General features: G+C 52.1%; 1 protein-coding gene across 1 annotated transcript in view; it reads left to right on the forward strand.

Moving 5' to 3' along the window:
• The first annotated feature begins 906 nt into the window (after positions 1-906).
• HCN2 (hyperpolarization activated cyclic nucleotide gated potassium and sodium channel 2) overlaps positions 907-18,150 on the forward strand; it is a 61,221-nt gene continuing 43,977 nt past the window's right edge. The window contains exon 1 of the mRNA XM_077331930.1: positions 907-1,500. Coding sequence (XP_077188045.1) covers positions 1,010-1,500 — 491 coding nt within the window. The 5' untranslated portion in view covers positions 907-1,009. The remainder of the gene's footprint in view (positions 1,501-18,150) is intronic.

The following is an 18,150-nucleotide window of genomic DNA, read 5'->3' on the forward strand; positions in this document are numbered from 1 at the left end:
TCCCCTTTTTTTTCCAGTTTTCGAAAATGACTTCAAAGTTGCCTTTTAAATGAGGCTTATCTGCCTCTTGGGACCTGAGTATTATGGGCTGTGACATGGTATTCTGCCTCCTTGCCAAGACCTGAAGGCTAATTTGGAAGGGGGGGGGGCACACACCATTTGCTGCAGTGATGAAGAGGCTTCTTCCCATCCCAACTAGTTGTTACAAATTCAAATTGGGTGGTCTTCGGGGTGCTCCCGGGACTCAACCTTTGTCTGCTGCTTCATACCAACCAGGCGACGCACCTGATTCTGCCTGCACAGTGTGGGAATTGCGGGTGCTTCTTCTCCTTCCCCAGGTATTGAATTCTTCTCCCCCCCCCCCCATGCGCAGCCTAGGTGCCTCTTGGCCCTTCCGTTGCTTCTCGCTTCTTTCTGGTCTGGGGAAGGTGGGGAGCGGGGCAAACAGGCCTTCAGGCGGCGCCTTGCGTGAGGAAACCCCCGCAGCTGGAAAGCCAGCAGCACAGGCAGCAGAAAGACAGAGGGGAGGGGGAGGTTGAATTGGGCAGCGTCACGGCGGGGGGGTCCCCACCAGGCAGACCCGAGGGAGGGTCGCGGGCCGGGTGTCGGGAAACCCCTGCAGCTGGAAAGCCAGCAGCACAGGAAGCGGGGGGGGGAGACAGGCGGGGAGCCGGTGGAGTGGCGGGTGCGTGGAGGGGGTGGGGGTCCCTGTCCCGCAGATCGAAGGGAGGGTCGCAAGCGGCAAACTCAGACAGCCGCCGCAGCGGAGCGGAGACAAGAGCGGGGCTGGGGGGGAGGGGCTGCAAATTTGCATGGGGCCCGCCCCCTCGCGGGGGCTCCTCCCCCGGCGGCGCCCCTCCCCGCCCCTCGGGGCTCCGCCTTCTCTCGCCCGCCCGCCCGGCTCAGTCGCTGCTGCCGCTGCCGCAGCCGGGCGCGGAGGACGGGCTGCCCGTCGGAGGGTCGGGGGCGCGGGCTGCTGCTGGCGCTGGCGCTGCGGGGGGCTGCAGCCATGCGGCCGGGGGGCGACGGCGGGGCGGCAGCGGCCGGGCCCGAGGAGGCGGCCTCCAAGGGGGGCGGCGGCGGCGGCGGCGGGACGCGGCTGGCTCTGCGGCGCGGGTGCAGCGGCGGCGGCGGTCGGGCCGTCAAGGGGGGCTCCCCGAATGGGGAGTGCCGCCGTGGGGACGCCGCCGCCGACCCGTCGTCGTCGCCGCAGCCGCCCAAGGTCTCCTTCTCCTGCAGCCCCGACGGCGGCGGCTCCCCGAAGGCGGCCGAGGAGGGCGGCGGGGCGGCGGCGGCGGCGGGCGAGGCCGGGCCGGGCGTGCTGGGGGAGCCGCACGGCAGCCAGGCGAGCTTCATGCAGCGGCAGTTCGGGGCCATGCTCCAGCCGGGCGTCAACAAGTTCTCGCTGCGGATGTTCGGCTCGCAGAAGGCGGTGGAGCGCGAGCAGGAGCGCGTCAAGTCGGCCGGCGCCTGGATCATCCACCCCTACAGCGATTTCAGGCAAGGCCCGCGCCGACCGCCCCCGCGCGCCAGCCGCCCGCCCGCCCGGCGAGGTAGGCCAGGCCGAAAGCAGCCGGGTGGGGATAGGGGAACCCAGCAGGGAGCCTGCGATGCTCCCTCGGGGCTGAGGCCTCCCCTTCCCGGGGCACAGGGGCGCCTGAGACCCAGATGGGGGTGGGGAGGGGGCAGCCTTAGTCTGGAGCTGGAGCCCAGCAGCCCCTGCATGACTAACCTTCCCGGAGTCCCTGCTCCCCTCCTGAGGCAGAAGAAGTCTATCTGTGGCAAGAGAAAAGAGTCAAGAGTCCAGGAGCACCTGCAAGACCTCAACCGCGGCTGCAGAAGTGTGGGTGCCCGGGAAAGCTTCTGCTTTGAATAAAACCCTGTGGGTCTGCAGGGTGCCTCTGGGCTCAGGGTGCCTCTGGCCTCCCAACTCCTCTCCTTCAGGCCAACATGGGTGCCCACCTGAATCACACCCCGTTTGTGGCAGGGAAGGAACTTTTGGGAGGCTCTGCTCACTTCTTCAGACGCATGGGAACTTTGCCTGGCCACAAAGGTGGGCCGTTTGAGAGGCCCCTGCATGCTTGCAGGCGCTGCTGGACTCCGACTCACAGGGCCGCCCTCCTGCTCTGCCTGAAGAAGTGAGGAGGGACCCCTGAAAGTGCAGCTGGATACTGGCTCTTTTCTCCTATTCCACACAGCTGCCCATCTCGACCTACCTCTGGAGCAGGACAAGCCAGGAAGGGGTCCAGGGGCAGTCAAACTGCAGTCCTCCAGATGCCCATGGACTACAATTCTCATGAGCTCCTGCCAGCAAACACTCATGGGAATTGTAGTCCATGGACATCTGGAGGGCCGCAGTTTGACTATCCCTGCTTGAAGTGGTTGCCCACCAGGCAGTCTCTTTGTAAGGACGGGAGAAACTCCAGGAGTAACAGGGAGGGGAGAAGTGCCAGGTTGAAAGTGGGGGGGTGAGGGGGCTGGCTTAGTTCTTCCAACCCCATAGTGAGAATCCCGCTCCCCCCTCTGGCTCTGGGAGGAAGGGGCTGGTGATCCACAGTCATCCTGGAAACAGTGGGGCAGAAAGATTGGGGTGGGGGGTCACTTCCTTGGAGTTTCCACATCAGGAGTGCTGCAGGCTTACCTTGGGGATGGCAGGGTGGCCTTCAGGTGAATTCCTTTCTGCGTGGAGCTTGGTGGTTCAGAGGAATCCGCTTAGGGCTTTCTGGTGGCCACTCTGGGTCTCTGGAGAAGTTCTGCCGCGAGCAAGCTGAGCGGAGAGGAACAGGACAGTGGGAAGGGCTTGTGCCCCCCCCCCCCAGTCAGCTGCCATCCCAAGCATCTTGGGCTGCTCCCGGCAACTCCTGGGCTCCACTGCTCTTCCATGTGGAAAAGATGCCTCCCCGCTGCTTTGGCGGCTCCTTGAGGGCAAATCAGATGAACAGGCCTGGGGCAGAGCTAGGGTGGGTGAGATGGGGATGGGCCTTGGGTGAGATGGGGATGGGCCAAGCCCCCCCCCCCCCCGAGGTCTTAGGGACCAGAATCATTGCCATGCTAAACTGTGGCCCCCTAACCCCTCTATGTTCCTCGGCTGGGCCGAGTAACAGATGTGCCCTTATGCACACAATGGCATTCTATCCCTTTTAGTATCCTCAGGTGGTAAAAGAGTCCAGGAAACGTCATCTATCCATCTAGAAGGCTTTGATCACACTTCCTCCGAAGGGGTCAGGACAGCAAATGTAGTTCATTTGTCCTGTTTTGTCCTGACGCCAGCCTAACCTTGTGAGGTAGTTCTGGGTGAGAGGGCCCAAGGTCACCCAGCAAGCATGGGGATTCAAAGCTGGGTCTCCGCTATCCTCGTTCAGCAATAACCACGCCACAACCTGTTTCCTGTGGAGCCAGCGTGATGTAAGGCTGCAGAGTGTCATGCTAATACCAGGGAGACCCACTTTGAATCCTGGCTCCGTCCATGATGGAAGCGGGCTAGGTAGTGGCCTTGGGCCTGTTATGCGCTCCCAGCCTAACCTAGTTCTGAGAGGAGAACAGCATTTCCCGTTGTTTCCTGTTGGGGAGAAAAGGTGGGGTACAAATCAAATACCTTGCTTTGCTCCCCTTGGTATCCGAAGAAGTGTGCACGCCCATGCAAGCTTCTACCCAGAATTAAACTGTGTTGCTCTTAAAGCTGTTGTAATGCTGCTTCAGACCAACACAGTGACCCACCTGACCCACCTGAATCTTGCTCCTCTTCCTTTAGGGGACTCAAAATGAATTCTCCTCTCCTTGATATTATCCTCACAGAACAGCCCTGTGAGGTAGGTCTATGAGGCCAGTAGGGATTCGAACTCAGGTCTTATTCCAGGATTGTAACTACCACCCCACGCTGGCTGTGCGTGTGGGCCTTCATTCGTCAACCTTATGCAATTTAGGAGCAATGTGATGGAGGGGGCTGCATAATTTCCTTCTGTTTCAGGCGGTCTTTAATGGAGGGGAGGGTCTTTAGCAGAGGTGGCCAGACTCTTCAGATGTCTGTGGAGCTCATGGGAATTGTAGTTCATGGACGTCTGGAGAGCCACACTTTGACCACCCCTGCCTGGTCTACAGGTATGTCCTCCTGAATGGGCAGCTTGCAGCCCCCTGGGGTGGGGTGGGAATAATCTGTTGTTGAGATGCTATGGATGGTGGGGGATGCAGGGAGCACCTCAGTTGCTCCAGGTGTGTTTGGAAAACTCCAGAGGTGAGGCTGGCTGTGTGGGTCCAGAATTTGGGGAAGGGTGTAGGAAATGTGGGGAGGGAGAGCTGGCATGCCAGTCAATTGTTACCCATAATTTCTTTGGGGCTGGGAAGAATTGGAGAGGCTATAAAGTTAGATGGCTCTGGCAAAATCTTTCCTGTCTGTGAGATGTACCCTGTTGTATCTCGCAGATATTTTTTTGCTGGGGGCGGGGGGGAGGAAGGGAAACAGAATGATCCCATGTTAGAAACAGGGTCCCATTTGGTGGAGAAATGGTGGGGTCAGTGGAAGATCCTGACCTGTAGAAATGCTCCTTTTAATTGGGCACGAGGGGAGAGTTTGTGCTGCTCTATCCCAGGGCCTTCTGAGGTCACGGGGTGTGTGTGTGTGTGTTGTTGTCAGTTTAAGAACCAAAAGTTATACCCCCCCTTCTTAAAATGTGTAATGGTGGCATGCAAGGGAGCCCCTCCCTGATTGCCTCCCCCGGCCTGCCCGGATCTTGAGCAGGCAGGGCTTTGGTTGCTAGGCCTGCTCAGAGGGCACCTTGAAATGTGTTTCTGGAAGATGCAGGCGACCCTCCGCTGTCGTTCAGAGCGCCCCTTGGGCCGGCCGTTCCTCTTCTCGGGCTTTGAGGCCGGTGGTTGTTGACTGCTCTCCTCCCCTGTAATGTACTTGGGGGGGGGCAAAAGCCGCCCCCCCTGCTTTGTGAGAAGAGGAGAGGTGGGATCTGTTTGTGTCGGCCTTGAAGCAAGGGCGTCCCTTCCCTGCTGCTTCTGCGGCTTGCAAGGTGGAAGAAAAGGAAGGAAATCTAATAATGTGCAGGCAGAGTGTGTGGGGGTGGGATTTCAATTTTTTTTGGGGGGGGGGAGGGTTTCAGAGTTGTCCCTGTTGGATCAGAAACTGAAATACAGGAATTCACCTTTTCAGCCTGCAACCTTGAATTCCAGTAACCAACATTTGGTTGTGCTTGTGTTGCAGGAGCATCGGCTTTAACCCCCCCCCTCCCCGTACCACTTCTTTGTTGAGAGCTACGTCGGTCCTCAGCAAATGCACACAAAGGTTTCTCTGTCCTGGCACTGCAGTTTTCCTTTTGCCCCCCCCCCCCCCCACAGCATTTGGGGGTGCTTTTTAAAATCACCCTTTCCCTGTTTCACCCCTTTTCCAGAGGTGCTTATAGGATGCTAGGGATTTTCCTGGGCTGTTGAGCACCCCATGACAGCTAGTGTCTCCCCCTGAATGCAAAGAGATCCCCCCCCCCCGAACAGCCTGCTGTCTGCCGCCTTTTGCCCATCTGGCGCTGCCATCCTGCCTTCCTAGTGCCAAGGAAGATTTTGGGTGGGCAAGTGTTTCTCCGCCTAAAAGGAAAAGATGGTTTTAGGTGATGGAGTTGTTTGACTGCTCAGAGATTTCCCTGGCTTTAAAGGAAGAGGTGGGTCACTTGGCAAAGGGTCTTTGCTTAGCATGAAAAGTGTGTGTGTGTGTGTGTGAGGCTTACCTGTTAGTTGTTAAATGAGTGCCCTGAAGTCACGTCATACTTCTGTCTGTCCCAAAAGTTCATGTCCTCCAAAGGCTCCCTTGCATAGCTTGCTTAAATAGCAACTACCAACCCTTGATCTGTAAGGGTCCCCTCCCCTGACAAGCAAACCCAATCTGTGCAATATTTTGGGGGTGCTTCTGCCTGCTGTAACACAGCAATGCTTTGGGTTGGCACATCCTGCTCAGACTTCTGTTACATTCTGTCCCCTCTCTGGGGCAGGTATTGTGGCTTGGTGGTGGAGCATTTCTCTCCAAGTTCAACCTCCTCTCTAGTTAAGAAAAGGACCAGGCAGGCAGTGGGGTGTGAAAGGCCAAAGGTCTTGCCAGTCAGATGGACCAAGAGGGCAAGCTAGGATTCCAATGATCTAATAACGTTCTCTATGCATATGGAAGGAGTTCTGAGGCACTGGGGGAATGGATGGATGGATGGTTGGATGGATGGATGGTTGGTTGAGTGGCAGGACTTGGTCTGCTTCCTCTGCCCACTAAATAGCCATTGAGATTAGGGGGACCCTCTTTGAGAGGTAAACCCATCTGTGAAATTGGATTAATGGGAAGAGTGTGGGGCAAACCTTGCAAAACTGTTTCCTGGGAGATTCAAATCCTCACTTGGCCATGACCCTTGGCTGGTCCTGTTTTCTCAGCCTAACCTTCCTTACAGATAAAATGAGGGAGGGAGAAGCATCATAAAGCTCCTTGGAGAAAGGTTGGGGTTGAAAATGATTTGGAAAGAATTTGGTACCTTGAGAGTTTTTATTTTTTTATTTTTTTTAGGAAGCTGACTGACCACCAATGCCTGGGGTCTCCATGTTGGGATACTGCTTTGTAGTCTCACCCCCTGGTTCATATTTGCCTCTCTCTTCTCCACATCTTCAAAGAATATATATATTCTTCCTGAAATTATTGGGAAGCAAGGAACAGTCCTCTGAGATCAACATGCAGTTGTTGCTGGGGCTTCTTCAAAGGCCCGCCAAATGTCAATGTGAATCTTATCAATTTAATGCTGTAGTTTGCTCCTTCTAATAGTCAAGCTGGCTTGGGGAGACTTTTGTCAGGAAGGGGAAGAAGGAGCCCACCCTGCGGAGAAGGCCAGGGTTTTTGCACACTGCGGGTATTTTACATTGAGAAGGGATTATTCCCTTCCCTTAAAAATAGCCTGATGGAGACAGAATATGGTTGTCAACCGTATGATGTTGAAGATCAGCTAAAGCAGGGGTAGTCAAACTGCGACCCTCCAGATGTCCATGGACAAATGCTGGCAGGGGCTCATGGGAATTGTAGTCCATGGACATCTGGAGGGCCACAGTTTGACTACCCCTGAGCTAAAGTGTGTGTGTGTGTGTGTGTGTGTCTGGAAGGGGAGATGTGGGGTTTGTGAGTGGGGATTTCTTAGCTGCTGATCCCTCCCCAATTCATCTCTCCAGCTTATTTTTCTAAAGCAGGGGTAGTCAAACTGCGGCCCTCCAGATGTCCATGGACTACAATTCCCAGGAGCCCCTGCCAGCGAATGCTGGCAGGGCTCCTGGAAATTGTAGTCCATGGACATCTGGAGGGCCGCAGTTTGACTACCCGTGTTCTAAAGAGTTCAGACATTGCATAGGAATATGCCTTGCACTGAAGCACACTGTTGGTCCATCACAGTCAGTATGGTGTGGTATGATTGGCAGCAGCTCTCCATCTTTCTTATCATGTACTTACTGGTCCTTTCGGCTGCAGACGCCAAGGGTCGAATGTGGGGTCTTCTACGTGCCAAGCAGATGTTCTACCACTGAGCCACAGTCCCTCCCTGACACATGAAGCTGTCTTACACTGATCAATATTGTTGCACCAACGTCAGCACTGTCTACTTAGACTGGTGGTCTCGGGTAGAAGCTTTTTCCCATCACCTCCTGCCTGGTCTTTTTAACTGGAGATGCTGGGGATTGAACCAGGGACCTTCTGCCTGCCAAGCAGAGACCCTTCCACTGAACCACAGCTTCCCTCCATGGCTCTGCAGGGTCTCAGGTGGAGGTCTTTCCCATCACCTTCTGCCTGGTCTTTTTAACTGGAGATGCCGGGGATTGAACCAGGGACTTTCTGCCTGCCAAGCAGAGACCCTTCCACTGAATCACAGCTTCTCTCCATGGCTCTGCAGGGTCTCAGGTGGAGGTCTTTCCCATCACCTCCTTCAGGGGGTGCGTCAGAAGATGTGTTCCACATCAATATAACTCTGATGTTTTAAAAAAAGTAGATCCCTCCCATCCTGGCAAAGTTTGAATGTGCTTGTGCATGGCGGGGGTATGGAACGTTGAAGGTCTGCTGAAGTGTTTGGTGAATGGGGGGGGGGAATTTGGGCTGGGAGAATTTCCAAGACATCTTTCCTTTTCTCCCCTTCCATCCCCCAAACATGTTCTCTGGGAGGATCTTGGATTTAACACCATCCCATCTCCTGCTGACTCCTGCATAGGAAAGAAATGTCTAGTAGGTATGACCACGAGGACTGCAGTGCTGGAGAGCTCTCAGTGAGTGGGGGCTGTGGCTGGCTCCCCCATCGTGTTTCTAAATAGACAGTGGTTCACTGCTTTGGCACATGGAGGCTCAATTTAGCTGCCGTGGCTGTTAGTGAGCCATGAAGAGGTCTCGTATTTGTGAAAGCCAGAGATTCCGGTCGCTCTGGCTGGTTCACTGGTGGCACCTTCCATCACTGAATTGTTGGTTGGTAGGAAGCAAGGCTCCCTTTTCTGAGCTGGGAACCGGCTCCCCGTCAGCTTCGTTGGGTGGCTTCCAAGTGGGAAGTATTATGAAAGAAGGTGACAAATTTCTCCTTGAATAACCGGATGACACTCACGTGCAGCCTTTTACAAAACAAAACCATCCCGGTTTAATTGTTCTACATCTAAACAGCAAGCTTTCTTCAGTCCTGGTAGATGACTTAAATGAGAATTTCAAAACAAAAGTTGGTGACTTTCACATGATATTACTGTTGACAAGCTGGTAAAATGCGGTTTGGATACTATTACTGTTGGACGGATTGGTAATTGGCTGACAGATTGTACCCAAAGGGTGCTTGTAAATGTTTCATCATCTTCTTGTAGAAGAGTGATGAGTGGAGTTCCTCAGGGATCTGTCCTGGGGCCTGTGTTGTTCAACATAAATGATGTGGATGAGGGATTAGAGGTGGTCATTAAATTTGCAGGCAGCACTGCACTGGAAGGCATAGCAAACACACCAGAAGAAAGAATCTGGATACAGGATGATCTTGACAGGCTAGAAAACTGGGCTAAAATGAATAAAATAAATTTCAGTAATGAAAAGTGTAAAGTTCTGCATTTAGGTAGGAAAAATCATAGACACCAATATAGGATGGGGGAGACTTGTGTTGGCAGTAGCATGTGCAAAAAGGATCTAGGAATCTTAGTTTGACCATCCATTGAACATGAGTCAACAGTGTGACTCGGTGGCTAAAAGGGCAAATGGGATTTTGGGCTGCATCAAACGGAGTATCTTGTCCAGATCATGGGAGGTGATGGCACCGTTTTACTCTGCTCTGGTTTGGCCTCACTTGGAGTGTTGTGTTCAGTTTTGGGCACCACAGTTGAAGAGGAATGTCCAGAGGAGGGCAACAAAGCTGCTGAGGGGTTTGGAGACCAAGACGTATGAGGAAAGGTTGGGGGAGCTTGGTCTGTTTAGCTTCATGCCTTCCAATTGGCCCCTTCGCATGTGAGTCTGGGGCCAATCGCTGATTTCAATCCCGGACTCGGCCCACCCCAACCCACCTTAGCCTTTTTATTTATACCGCGAAGCGCAGGATACAGATATAAGGTTGTTCCTGTGGAATTTCCTGTGGAATACTGATGTTAGAACACGTGAATCTGCCTTGGCTTCTGAATCACACCCTCGGTCCATCAAAGTCTGTATTGCCTACTCAGACTGTCAGCAGCTCTCCAGAATCTCAGGCAGAATTCCTTCCTGTCACCTACAAGCTGATCCTTATTGGAGATGCTGGGGACTGAACCTGTAACCATCTGCACGTCAAACAGATGCTTTACCACTGAGCCATGGCTCTTCCCCAGTAGTCTGAACAGGGAAATCATAGAATTTATAAACCAAGACGCTGGGATCCAGGGGAGAGCTCCAGATTGAGGACCAAATCAGATCCAAGGATTTGGTTCTCACCTTTTGGGATCTTCATACATTTGGGACTGCCTCTCCCACTAGGTGTCCCCCAAAGGGCATTGGGGTCTAGTGACCAGAACCTGCTGAGAATCCCTAGTCCCAAGGAAGGCCTGGTGGAACGCCCTACCTAATGAGATCGGTGTCCTTTGGGACATTAAGCGATTCTGGTGGGCCTGTAAAATGGTGATGTTCCACCAGACCTACAGCTGAGGTCAGGAAATTAACACTCAAGGCTCAGGTCAAGAAGGTAGCCAGCGAGGCGTTTTTCCATCTGCGCCAAGCTCAGCTACTAGTACCTTACTTGTCCTCTGAACACCTGGCCACAGTGATCCATGCGACAGTCGCCTCCAGAATAGATTTCTGTAACTCGCTCTATGCCGGCCTGCCCTTATGTTTGATCCGGAAGCTTCAGATGGTATGGAATGCAGCTGCTAGGGTCCTCACGGCTACACCTTGGAGGGCACATATCCAGCCTGTGCTGAGGCAGCTGTACTGGTTTCCAGTTATTTTCCGGATCCAGTTCAAAGTTTTGGTTCTGACCTTTAAGGCCTTAAGCGGTCTGGGCCCAGTGTATCTGAGGGACTGCCTGTTGCCCCATGCCCCCTGCAGGGCCTTGCACTCTGTGGGCACGAATCTATTGGTCATTCCCGGTCCTAGAGAGGTCTTGAATGGTCTTGAATGAGCTCCCAGAGGAGCTATGGGCCTTGCGGGAGCTTTCAGCTTTCCACGGGGCCTGTAAAACTGAGCTCTTCCACCAGGTTGCTGAATGAGGCCAGGCTGCAAGGAAGATCTGGCCCCCCTTGTAATGGCAGTAGTGAAGCTTAATCAGCACCCTCTGTCTCCCATCCCCCCCCCTCCAGAACAGGAACCCTGGCGTGGGATAGATAAAGTTAGAGTTATTTGCTGCATCGGTTTTACTGTGTATTTAGTGTATTTTGTTTTACGAATTTTATTGTATGGTTTTATTGGGGTTTTTATGGTACTGTACCTTCTCCTCGAGCCTCTGGGGAGAGGCGAGCACCAAATTGAATGAATGAATGAATGAATTAATGAATGAATGAATTAATTAATTAATTAATTAATTAATTAATTAATTAATGAATAACCCTGTGGAAATGCTGGCCTCCCAGCTTAAGCTATCCAGCCAGTTAATCCACCCAAACACTGGTCAGGCTCTTTCAGATTTTAATTGTAAGGAAGAGGTGGCCTTCTAAAACCTAATGTATGCGTTCTATATATACATATAATTTATTTTATGGCATGTTTGAATCTTATGTTACCTGCCCTGAGCTGACCAGGGAAGAGTGGTATGTATATAAAAATAAAATAGTAATTGTAGAGCCAGGTTGGTGTCATGGTTAAGAGCAGCAGTTTCTAATCTGGAGTGCTGGATTTGATTCCCTGCTCCCTGTCCACATGCAGCCAGCTGGGGGACCTTGAGCTCATCATAGCCCTGATAGAGGTCTTCTCACAGAGCTGTGCTGTAAGAGCTCTCTCAGCCCCACCTTCCTCACAGGGGGTCTGTTGTGGGGAGAGGGAGGGAAAGCGAAGCCGCTTTGAGACTCCTTCGGGTAGAGAAAGGTTGGGCATAAAAACCAACTTCTCCTCTTCTTCTAATTGAAATAATAATTAGGTGGCATAAAAGCTCGAGTATAAATAGATAAATAAAACAATCTAAGAAGGGACTAAACTGTGCCAGCCTTTGTGGTTTCAATACAGTTTTAGGCAATTGTGAATAATGTGGACGGAACAGCCAGGGATATTCCCTGGGCCTTCATGTCTCTCGAGACAGAGACTGTTCCCTGAGTTACCTGTATGGTTCCTGTTCCATGTAAACCACGCTGAGCCTTCAGGGGGTGGTGGCGGTATATAAATACAATAAATAAAATAAATAATCCTGCTGGGATTCCCGATCTTCAGACTGACTAGCAAGGGTTCAGGGCTTTCATCAACTGTCCATGCCCCAAACGCAGACTGTGGAACCTGCATGAGCAGTAGCAATGTACCTGAATGCTCGGGACAGCACCAGGCAGGGCTCCTTTGCTTGTGAACTTGTTGAGGCATCCCGTGGACTTCTGGCCCAATCCAGCAAGGTGACAGTACAACATGGATTCCAGTTGGCAGAGGTTTCTGTATGTGGAGGGGCAGGGGGCAGGGGGCAGGGGGCAAGAGTCACCCTATCTGTGGTGCATCCTAAATTGACCTCCCTCCCTCTGAGCATGGGATTAGTCTATATCTCTGATTCTGGCTGGCAGATTATCATGTACTCCCCTGTCAACAAAGAGGGTGCTAGCCTGTAACTCCGAGTATTAACACAGCAAGATAAGGCTGTGAAGAGAGGATCCATAGATGGGTAGAAGGGAAGAGGGAGAAGACTTGAGGGATTTAAATGAAGACAGCATTATAAAGTTATGCATGGTGTGGAGAGATTCAACAAAGAGAACTTTTTCCTCTTCTCAAATGCTAGAACTAGAGGGCATCCGGTGAGGCTCAAGAGCTGTGGGTTCAGGAAGGACGAAAGGTAACATGACTTCACGCAGATCCAGTTTGGTAGTCCTGTTGTTCTGAACCAGGAGTGGCCAAACTGTGGCTCTCTAGATCAGCAGTTCTCAACCTTGCGGTCCTGACCCCAATTGGGGTTGCCTGGCCCTTTCCGTGGAATCACCAGGTTGGTGGCGGTGGTGTCAGCGGCTGGTGGTGGCTGGTGGCAGCGGAGCCTTGGCACTAGCCACCTCAGTGCCATCTCCAGATTGTTGTTTGCTTGTGCACGCCCCTGCATGCCCACCGCCGCAGCCCACGCACGGGTGTGCACCGGCTCCGCAGTTGGGGTCATGACATGATGCCGGTTGAGAACTGCTGCTCTAGATATTCTTGGAATTCAATTCCTATGAGCCCCTGCCAGCATGTTGCTGCCAGGGGCTCATGGGAATTGTAGTACATGGACATCTGGAGATCCACAGTTTTGGCCACCTCTGGAAGCAACTGAACAAAGTTTAACCCCTGTGGCGTCTTTAGACCAACCAAGTTTAATTCTGGGTATAAGCTTTCGCAGCCAGATAATGTAGTGATGGCCACCAAATTCAACCAGCTTTAAAAGGGGATTACATAGATTCATGGAAGATTGGTTATCAGGGGAACCTCCACCTTCAAAGCCGCTAAACCTCTAAGTTCCAAAGCCAGGGGCAACATCAGGGGAAGGCCTCAGCCTCTCTGCCTTGTTGTTGGCTCTCCAGAGGAACTGGTTGGCCACTGTGTGAAGCAGAATGCTGGACTGGATGGACCCTCCCTGGTCTGACCCCGCAGGGCCCTTCTGAGGTTCTTATTCTTGTGTTTTCCTCCCTTTCCCTTCCTGCTTTGGCTTTGTGCCGCAGTTCTCCGAGATCAGACCACAGTGAGGTTGCAAAGCAGACTGTACTTGTTTCAGGGGGTGGGGTGGGGGTGGAGAATTTATTTTCGAACACTTCCCAGAAGCAGAAAAGTAATACACGAGGCCTTACCACAGCCATCTCACCACTGTGTTTGCATATGTAGGGAGAATTTTGCAATGCGTCTTCAGCTGGATGGCCTAAGCTGGCTGGATCTTCTTAGAGCTCAGAAACTAAGCAAGGCCTGACCCTGGTTGGTACTTGGATGGGACACCACTGCAGAAGTCCAGGGTCACTATGCAGAGTAGGGTTGGGTGCTTCGGCCGCCAAAGCGCCCAACCCTAAGAGGCAAGTCCCTTTCCTTGAAACCCCTGCTGGGTTGTTGTACGCTGGCTGGCAACTTGTGGGCACCTTATGCCACTGTTGTTTCATAATGTACGGGGGATTGACACCTCCTGTTCCAGCCTATGAGGATCTTCTCTGATCAACAGTTCTGCCCCTCTAAGGATCACAGGGCAAATTTCTCTCCTCCATTTCAGTCTCACAACAACCCTGTGAAGTAGGTTAGGCTAAGAGAGTATGCCGGGACCAAGGTCCCTCTGAGCTTTATGGAAATGTGGGGATTTAAACTCCAGTTCCCCAAACTTTGTCTATGACACTCTGGCCCACTAATACCTTTTGCTTGGCTGCGGTTGAGACTCTTTCTTGCTACTCTGGGTGCGGAGCCAGGGAATTTGTCTCTGTGACCTACCTCACAGGGGAGTTGTAAAGATTTCTGAGAGAACTGTACTGAGTGTGGTTCACACTGGGAATGTGCTCTGTAAAGGCCCAGTGTGACCGTCTAGAACAGGGGTAGTCAAACTGCGGCCCTCCAGATGTCCATGGACTACAATTCCAAGGAGCCCCCTGCCAGCGTTCGCTGGCAGGGGCTCCTGGGAATTGTAGTCCATGGACATCTGGAGGGCCGCAGTTTGACTACCCCTGGTCTAGAAAGCCTAAAGACCCGACTCTTTCCTCTGCTTCCCTTGTTTTTACAAAACCTGATCAGAAAGGAAATTTGCCTCTGCGCATTCCAAAATAAAAATCATTTGGCATCTGTGCCCATACAATCAATCCCATTTTCGGCTGTGCCCAACGAGATTTCCTTGGCCTGAGAGAAAATGCCACAATAATTCATGCATAATGACAGTTCACGGAGGGAGGGTGGGGAGTTTTGCTCTAGAAATTAAACTTCCTCTTTAATATAAAATACTAAATTATTAGGAAGCTCCCAGGCATAAACAATTGCATCTTATTCGGGATCTGCAAATCCAATTAAAAAAAAACACACACACACGAAAAGATGCTTCCTAGACTGAGCTGGGAAATGCAGTATGGGATGTACAGCCATTACAGGGGAATGCACAAATACCTCTGTGTCTGTGCACATGAGGGTGCGCCCCGCCCCTTTAATACTGAAAAGGAGCTATGAAGAAAGGAGTGAGCGTTTGGATCAAGGCTTTCCTTTCTTACCTGTTCCCTCATTTAAACCGCATCTTCCCCCATTGTGCTGTTAACTTCACATGACTTGTGTGTTCGGACCCTCTGAAAAACCCCAGCCAGTTTGAAAAAGCCAACATGTGGAGAGGTGTGGAATTATCTTGGAGTGGGCAAACTGTGGCCCTCCAGATGTCCATGGGCTACAATTCCCATTTGCTGGCAGGGGCTCATGGGAAATGTAGTCCATGGACATTTGGAGGGCCACGGTTTGCCCACCCGTGATCTTGGCAGTCTGTCTGGAAGTGCTGACGCAGGACTCGTGCACAAGCCATCTAAGCTGGTGCTTTGCAATCCTGCTGCCTTAAACTGGTTTCTCACCAGTTATGAAATCCTTAAAACAAATTGATTTTAGTTCACTTTGAGAAAACTCATGCCGTACAGTGCGTTTTACTTGAGACCACGTTGGCTATCCTTTTGTGCGAATGGACTCCGACCTCTCAGAGGGCTCCATTGGGATGGCAGCTTGGTAACCCCGTTCTGCAACTGGGGCTTAATGGGGCTGGCCCTTGTCACTCCAAGTGTAACACCGCGCACGAAGGTTGTCGCTGCCTATTTAATTAAGCTGCTAATGTTCCCTGAGCCACTCCTCCCATGCCAACAAAGCTTCAGCAATCTGGGGAGATTTGGTGCGCGGTGTGCAAGCCGCTCTCCAGGAGGCTCGCCTGCCACAATCGGTCTATTCTTTGCAGGCACCTCCTACGGAGGTCACATGGAAAGTTTGGAAGGGGCCAGGCCTTGAATCACTGTACCAGGCAAGAGAGAAAGCACTCTGCCAGCATTTGGCCTGAGAGAAAACGCTACAATAATTCATACGTAATGACTGTGTGTGGGGTGGGGACGGAGAGCTGTACTCTAGAGCAGTGGTCCCCAACCTTTTTATCACCGGGGACCACTCAATGCCTTTTACTGAGGCCCGGTGTGGGGGGGGGTAGTTTACTCCTCTACTCTCAACCCCTGCCCTAACGCTCTCTGATCGCTATGGTAATGTTTAAACATCCCTTCAAGATAAGATACAGACACGCCACAACAAGGAACATAAGGAACGTTTTGTTTTCATTGAAATTTTAGCCCGTGACAATGACAAATCAATGGGAACCCTGAGCTTGTTTCTCTGCAACGAGATAGTCCCATCTGGGAGTGAGGGGAGACAAGGACACCCGAAGTGTGTTGTAAAGGGCCAGGGGGGGGGGGATGAAGTAAAGGGCCGGGGGGGGGGAGAAGGCGTCCTTCGGGGCCCACCTCCACATGTGGTCCACGGCCCACAGGTTGGGGATCGCTACTCTAGACATTTAGTCTCACAGGGTTGTTGTGAGGGCAGGACAAAGGAGAGGAGAATGAGGGAAGCCGCTCTGAGTCCCCGTTGGGGAAGAGGTGGTGGTGGTGGTGGTGGTGGGGGTAAATGAAGCAAATAATAATCAGTCACCCCCCAGCAGTGTTTGCTTGGCAGGAGGAATGGGTGCATCTATGGGACTGCCTTTCCCATTATCCCCCCCCCCCCAAGGTCATTAAGTTCATAGGACCAAAACTTGCTGAGGGTCCCCGGCTTGAAGGAGGTGAAATTGGCCTCGACCAGCAGCAGGGACTTTTTGGTCTGGTGGACTAGATGGCCTGTGTGGCCCCTTCCAACTCTATGATTCTAACACTCTGGCAGGAGAGATCAGGGCCCTGCAGGGCCTGCAAGACAGGGCAGTTCCCATTAGCCATGCGGTCAGGGCCTTGATCAACCCCCAAGAAATACAGGCCTCACTGTCGTGAACTGAGACTGGACTGGAAAGTTTGGACATCCCTCCCCCAATCTAAACCTGAATTTAACTGGGGGGCTATATATAGCCGAATGCTTTTACTGTGTCTGTTTTTAAGATTTTATTATTGTTATTAATTGTTAGCTGCCATGAGCAGAAGAGAGGGATGTAAAAATGAAGATTATTATTGTTGTTGTTGTTGTTATTATTATTATTATTAAATCATGCAGAGACACACCAGGCAGCATCTCAGTATTGGTTGACTTTTGAGGACAGGCCATGCGACGCAGGGAGAAATCTGTGGCATGGGTGAGGGCATCAGTGTGAAGCTAGTTCTGTGCATTCCCTTGACAGGCAAGGAGGGCTAGAAAGACCAATATGCCGGGAGTGGGGGACACACTCGATTTTCAACTGCTGGGCTTTTCAGGCCAGAAGTGACCTCATTGTGGGCTTAAGCCGAGGGGTGGTTTTTGGCCTTAGAGTTCTGCCAGTGACAACTTGAGAGAAACCTGCGCTGTGGGGGACGAGTAATTAATTTCTAAAATGGCAAAAGTCCTTTCAAGGTTGTGGTGCATCTTCTTCTTTTGGGGGCCAATGCCACCCTCCCCCCCCCATCTGGCCACCATTTGCAGGAAGGTGTTTTGCACTCAGAGTAGGTTGCTTTCTAGCAGGCTACAGCTGACTGGGCAATGGCAGCTGAGGGCAAGTTCACGACTAGGTAAGCAGCTTTTTCAAGGGATGCAGGATTTTTGTTGGTTGGGGAAGGGGGTGGGAAATTGGTCATGCTGAACTTATTTCAGGTCGGCCTTGTGGAATATGTTTGGCAGAAGGAAAGGACTGTCAAGGGAGCTGTCCATGGTTAGCAGTATTCTGGCCAAGCTGGTTCAGTTCCTCTTCCAAATGCCTCCATCTGGGTGACCTTGAGCCAGCAGTCCTTGTTCTCTCAGGGGTCTCTCCGCCTTGCCTACCTCATAGGATGTCTGTTGTGGGGAAAATTTGAGTCCAATAGCATCTTTAAGCCCAGCAAAGATTTATTCAAAGCATGAGATTTTGAGTGCCTATACACTTCCTCTGTTGTGCGGAAAGGAAGGGTAGGCAATCATGAGCCACTTTGAGCCTCCCTTGGGTGATAAGAAGTGGGGTACCAAAAGCCATCTTGTCTTCTTTTGTTATCTTGAAGGGCTTAATTGAGAGAGGAACACCAGACATAACAGGATGGTGGCAGTGGGGTTGCATCTTGGAAGGAGAACGATTTTGTGGGGGGATATTCACAGTGGGAGAAGAACCATCTTGTGCTGAGACTCCGCCCCCACCTTCCTCCCTTCCCTCCCCATCTTTCTACCACTTTTCTCTGGCCCCCTGCCTGCTCTTCTGTAGGCACACTGCTTCAAGGAAGTGTTTGAAATAATAGGAAGAGGCGCCATCAGCCATGGCTTTTGCCATGAATCATTCATAAGGCCTTGAGCCATTCAGAGTGTTCCAGGGCCTTGATACTGATTGCCCCACAGTGGCTTTGCCCAGCAACTTCCTGCCAATTTGCTCACAAAGAACAGTGCCCAAGGCTTAAAGGCTGCCAGTGGTGGTA

The sequence above is a fragment of the Paroedura picta genome, chromosome 4, assembly GCF_049243985.1.
Source record: "Paroedura picta isolate Pp20150507F chromosome 4, Ppicta_v3.0, whole genome shotgun sequence".
Lineage (NCBI taxonomy): Eukaryota > Metazoa > Chordata > Lepidosauria > Squamata > Gekkonidae > Paroedura > Paroedura picta.